Raw genomic sequence first — 6,000 nt, forward strand, 5'->3', positions numbered from 1 at the left:
AACCTAAACTTAGCCAGGCTCAACTTGGGGCCGTTTCCCCTGTCTGTCCCGTCACCAGTGAGACCAACCCTGCTCTTACTGTAAGCATTTTCCAGGTATTGGAAGAGAGCGATCAGGTCTCCCCTCAGCCTCCTCTTCCCCAGACTAAACAGCCCCAGCTTCCTTAGCCTCTCCTCGTAGGGCTGATTCTCCAAGCCCTTAACAAGCCTCATTGCCCTTCTCTGGACCTGCTCCAGTACTTCCGTATCTTTCTTGTGCTGAGGTGCCCAAAACTGGACACAGTACTCGAGGTGAGGCCTCACCAATGCCGAGTACAGGGTCAGGATGACTTCCTTAGTCCTGCTCACACCATTCCTGGTATAAGACAGGATGCCATTGGCCCTCTTGGCCACCTGGGCACACTGCTGGCTCGTATTCAGCCGACTGTCCATCAGCACACCGAGGTCTCTCTCCATCACACAGCCTTCCAGCCACTCCTCCCCAAGCCCGTAGGGCTGCCTGTGGTTGTTGTGACCAAAATGCAGAGCCCAACACTTGGCCCACTTCAGCTGGTATCTGCTCTCAGTTTGACTACACGGAGAGCTCAGGCTGCACCCTGCCACCAAGCCCCACACTCCCCATTGCTGAACACGGGAGCTGCTGCCCATCCACCCCCAAGCCCTCCCACAGGATCCGTGCACAAGCCATTTCACAAACACCAAAACGTGTTTATTGACAGAGGTGCGGGCTGCACAGCGGTGGATGCGGAGCAGTCCCTTTGCACCCCTCGCACGCAGTCCCTCGGTGCCCACAGCCGTGGTTCCTTCGCGGCCCGCAGGCAGCCGGTCCCTCACGCCCTCTTCCTCCTGCCACCGCCTCCCGCTGGCTGCTGCTGCCGTCGGGCCGCTCCGCCCTTCTTGCCGCCGCCGCTCCTCTTCCCGGGCCGCTGCTGCTGCCGGCGGCCCCGCTTGCCGCGCTGCGCCCGCTTCTTGCCTTTGGCGGCGGCCGCCTCGGCGTCCTCCTCGCGGAGCTGCTTGTTGACGGCGCGGGTGATGTCCAGGGCCGGCTTCTTGCTGTTCATGCCCCGCAGCAGCTCCAGCTGCCGCCCTCGCTCGGCCGCCAGGTCGCCCAGCAGCGGCTGGAAGCGCCGTTTCTTGCCGCCGTCGCGGGAGGGCGGCTCGGCCGGCTCCTTCGGCAGCCGCGGCTGGAAGCGGCCGAGCGACGCGGTGGAGACGCGGGCCACGCGCGCGACCAGGCCCAGCTCCTGTCGGCTCTGGTGGCCCGTGGGGTGCAGCGGCGGGGCGGCGGCGGGGCGGTGGGCGCGGGCCAGGTTCCGCAGCCGGTTGAGCTCGTTGCGGGCCACCCGCTCTCGCTTGGCGTGCCGCAGCTTGGCGAACTGGTCCTCGTTCGGGTCGGCGCCCGCCGGCACCTCCGCCAACCAGGCGCGGGCCGGGTCTCCGCCCGCCCGCCGGTACCCCCAGCGCCGCCGCCACTCCTTGGCCTCTTCGTCCCACACCAGCGAGGTCCGCTTGCGGCGCCGGATGCCCTTCAGCCGGGCGAACTGCTCCCAGCGCGTGGGGGGCCGCGGGCGAGGCGGCGGTTTCTCCCGCGGCAGGCGGAAGGCGGGATCGGGCAGCCGCGCCACCAGCGGCCCCGCCGCCCCGTCCGCCCGCTCGGCCGGCAGCTCCCACAGCCGCGCCGCCAACAGCTGCGCGTTGTCCCGGGCCAGCGCCCGCAGCCGCGACTCCCGCTGAGGCCCGGCCTCGCGCAGCGACGCGGCGGGCGGCGGGTTGGGGTCCAGCGCCAGCAGGTTGCCCAGGTCGAACTCCAGCTCCAGCTCCTTCTCCACCTGCACGCTCCGCGGCCGCTGCTGTTCTTGGGCCGCCGCCGCCGCCAGCACCTCCTCCACGCGCACGGCCGCCATGGTGGCGGACCGCGTGTGGCCGCCCGAGCGCAGGAAGCGCGGCGCGGCTCTTCGGATCAGCGCGACGGAAGTGCGTACAGAGCCCGGCCTGCCGGGAAATGGAGGCTCGGCCGCATACGGGCTGCAGTGCCCGCTGGGAGCTGCAGTCCCCACTGCTGTTCCCTACGGCTTCCGCAGGCCTTCGCCCCGCTGTGTAGGGGTTGGCAAGCAGGCAGTGCGTTTAGTGCCAGGGTTTAGGTTGGCTGGGTCAGAGGTATCTCCATGCTGCTTTTAAATAAATGAGGTCTGAAGGATCCTTTTACAGGGATGTGTCCTGCATGGCCATGACATTTCGAGCTCAAAACAAACTAAAGGGGGCATCTAGCTGTGGCCAAGGAAGTGATGGGAGTTTTTATACCAGATACACATTTCTACTAAGCTAAATCTGTGGATACATTATGTCTGCAGTGACGGAAATGACTCTGAGTATAACAGCAAGGAAGTGTTTTGGGAGAGTAAATAAAATGCTAGGCTTGTAAATAGAGATGAATATACTTATAATTCTAACTGTGATAAAGTCTCGTTTTTTTTTTCCACTCCCAAGTCAATTGTGTGTGGTTTGTGCACTATGGAACAATCGCAGCCGACGGCGCAGGCCTTTTCTCCTTTTACCACAAGATGGCATTGCACTAGAGGGTATGCTCTTTCTTGGACCTCGTTATTTTTTCACCTAGAATTACAGATAAAATTAACTTTAAAGATGTGTCTTTGAAGGGATGTATGTGCACTGTTATATATATAATCTCATATAGATGAGATTCAAGCATACCTCTGTACTTTTGAACGGCTGTGTGGTCAATAGCTACCTGCTGATCCTTGTGTGCTCCTGAGTTTTGTTCTTATACACTGATCTCTTTGAGTTCTTTTGGTTAATATTTGTTCAAAACCCCAAAGCTTTCATAGAAATGACTAAGAGTGGAAGGATGCAATCGCTAGTATTTCTTACACTTGCAAAGTTACCTTGAGAGTTTATGATTACTGTGTGTCACTAGAACAGCAGAAAGAGCACATACCAGGACTTGTTGTTTCATCTGATAGCCTGAACTTGCTAAGAAAAGAAAAAGAAAGGAAAAAAAAAAAAGCCCATAATGTAGCAATTCACTTTCTGGGAACTGTTGTTTAGAGCTGCATTCCAGCTTTCTTATGTATTCCAGGAACTGTTATTTGCTATATGGGTGCTTGCAAATCAGTAAACAGGTCTGTTTGTTTGCTGCAAGGGGATCATTGCCAGGAAACTCGACACTCAGTACACTTGGTCTGAAACTGAGTTCAAAGATGCCTTTTTTTCCCCTTTTTCCCCCCCTCCCTTTGCTGTATGTTTCATTGCTGGAAGCAAGGAATTGTTCCTGTGCACTTATGCATGTGGTTGGACAGTTGCAATTAGTAATAAATAGAAAATCTGTTTTGATTCGGTTTGGATTGGTTTGGTTTTTTTTTTTGCTATTTATCAGTATCACACTTCCATCAATCTAGGTAAGTCTTTGAAATGTGTCACAAGTGAACGTTATACACATTCTCAAGGCATTAAAAAAATCCAGCAAATCATTTAAATACATTACTAGGGAATAAGACTGAAAAAGCTTCTTGCATCTTTTCAAAGACTCAGACTTCTTAATGGGCACGAGTGAAACCCTGATTGAGCTGAAGTCTTTGATGGTTTTGCTGTAGCTCTTGCCAAAGCCAGATTTTACTTACCTCACACAGAAATTTCGTAGTCTGTGTATGGATAGATTTCTGTTGTGTAGCAGAAGGACATTAGGAGGTATTACTTCTCAGAAAGGGTGGTCAGGCACTGGAATGGACTGCCCAGGGATGTGGTGGAGTCACTGACCCTGGGGGTGTTAAGGAAAGACTGGATGCTGAGGGACATGGTTTAGTGGGAGCTATTGGTAATAGATGAACAGTTGAACTGGATGATCTTTTACGTCTTTTCCAACCTTGGTGATTCTATGATTCTATGAAATCACTGTTAGGTTTACTGACAACACCAAACTTTTTGTCCTGTAAGCACTGAAGAACAGCCATAAGTGAAGAACTGAATAATGAGCTTCACTCTGCTTCATGTTCCTTAAGCACTGTGTTGCCTCTCACTGAAGCCTGACTACACAGTCACTACAGCTGTACACAGTGATGGCAGAGCAGTGTTTTTGTATAGAGTGATGGACAGGACATCTCTGAGCTTGTAATTTCACAGGGTGGTTGGTAAGGTGGTAGTCTGAAAAATATCCGAATGGATTTGTAAACCAAGTGGGATATTAAAATGGGAACATGGGTATTTCGGGAGACTATCTGATTGCAGAACTGGTTTCTGAGATTCTCAATGTAGTAATCAGAGTCATACTTGGAGCTTATAACCATCAGTTTATAGCAGAGAATTACAAGCAGGCGCACAGCTTCACTGAAGTGCATAGATGTGTGTACTACTGAAAATGTTGGTTTTTGAAAGGGTAAAAGAGTGATATTAAAGTCCAATTGCAAAAATCGCGCTTAGGAAATAAGTGCCTTGTGTTTGCTCCAGCTTTCCTAATGGATTTTTGCAGCAATTTTTCTAAAAGATGAATTTTTAGAAATGTTGGTTTATTTTGGTCTTCTCTTCCAGGCACCTGGTTTTAGAATCTGAAATACCACATTTCTCCAGCCATGGCTGGATTTGGGAGCACTCAGCATTCACTTAAAGAACTTGAAATCATTTCCTCCTGGCTGTAGACCCTCACAGTGTGAATACTTGACCAGTTTCAACCATACTCTTCTTAACCAACTTAGTCTCTTCAGTGTGAATGATAGTAATACATAACCGTGTTAGTGCGTGTGTGTGCTTAATTCCTTAATGCTTGCTTACTTTCTGTACAGTAGGTGATCAGACAGAAGTTGGCTGCTGTGTCAGAGTGTAAGGTTTCTTTGTGGTGAGAAAAGCTTTGGTTTGTTTCTGTGTTTGTCTGGTGTTTCTTACTGTAGTTGTGGCCTGCATGAACAGCATAAGATGTCAGAGTGTAATTTGCAGGAGCACTTTGCCAAAGGAGTAATAGAAAGCATAACACAGGATGCAACGCACAGAATGAACCACAACATCAATAAGCAATAATGTGTCTTTAACCCTGCTTAGCTTTTATTTTTATAACTTCTGTTCAGCTGGGATACAACCTAAACCTTGTATCCCTTAAGAACTGCTCTAATATACAGTATTCACATCTTACTGTTCGTGATAGAATTAATGTAGATTTACTCTGCGAACTTTTGCCGATTACCTCTGGATGGCACTAGATGTAGTTGCAAGATGATTCAGAGAATTCTGAAACCTGCTGGAAGGATCATTATGAAGAACACTTTTATCGGGGAAACTCAAAGTGCTGGTAATTTTGGGAAATAGTAGAAAGTACCTTTGAAATGCTCACACTGTCTCCAAATGAGGCAGCGATCCCTTGATTTGGTTCGGTACGCTTTACAGGGAAATTTACATGGTAGAATGTCTTCCTGTAAGGGAGAAGTTAGCTCACTGAAGCTATACTGAGAACCACAGTTTGCAGATCTGATTTGCTACCCAATACTTTTTTTATCCTGATTTCAAAATGTATGTTATTTCTTTTTGTAAGTGCTTTTGCCGTCCAGGTAAGAAAGCATGAGAATGAAAACAATTTGGTTAAAGAAAGATACTTTCCTGTTCACTGGTCCATATAATGTGAAAAATAAATGTCACGATTAAGCACAATGCAGAGACTTAAGCCACTATGTTTTATTGGACAGGATGCTTTACTTCAACAGTAATAAATAAATAAATAAAAGCTTGGTGGTTACTGTTTATGCTATTTAAGAAAGAGTTTTGTTACCCATTACAGATAATGGGCAGTTCCTTCCCATGGTCTCACCAACATAAGGCCTTGAGCTAGGGATGGGTTAAAGGACCTGCCTTATTCTGAGCATGTGGATTGTTCCATTAAGGTATTTCCTGTACGCATGTGATTAAAAACATTTCTGTTCCATTTGTAAATTCTCCTATCAGATACTTTACTGTTGTATTAGCAGAATGTTGTATTTGTGAAAGAGGAGACTTGGGAAGCTGT

General features: G+C 49.6%; 1 protein-coding gene across 1 annotated transcript; it reads right to left on the reverse strand.

Annotated features, from left to right (window-relative positions):
• Window positions 1–692: 692 nt before the first annotated feature.
• RRS1 (ribosome biogenesis regulator 1 homolog) lies at window positions 693–1,984 on the reverse strand. Its single transcript, XM_072329447.1, has one exon. The coding sequence runs from the start codon at window positions 1,901–1,903 to the stop codon at window positions 830–832; it is 1,074 nt and encodes a 357-aa protein (XP_072185548.1). The 5' UTR covers window positions 1,904–1,984; the 3' UTR covers window positions 693–829.
• Between the last annotated feature and the right edge of the window lie 4,016 nt (window positions 1,985–6,000).

Source organism: Excalfactoria chinensis, chromosome 2 (assembly GCF_039878825.1).
Source record: "Excalfactoria chinensis isolate bCotChi1 chromosome 2, bCotChi1.hap2, whole genome shotgun sequence".
Classification (NCBI taxonomy): domain Eukaryota; kingdom Metazoa; phylum Chordata; class Aves; order Galliformes; family Phasianidae; genus Excalfactoria; species Excalfactoria chinensis.

Excerpts from the sequence above, each read along its gene's own strand:
- RRS1 (XM_072329447.1), bottom strand. The coding sequence starts at position 1,903 with ATGGCGGCCGTGCGCGTGGAGGAGGTGCTGGCGGCGGCGGCGGCCCAA.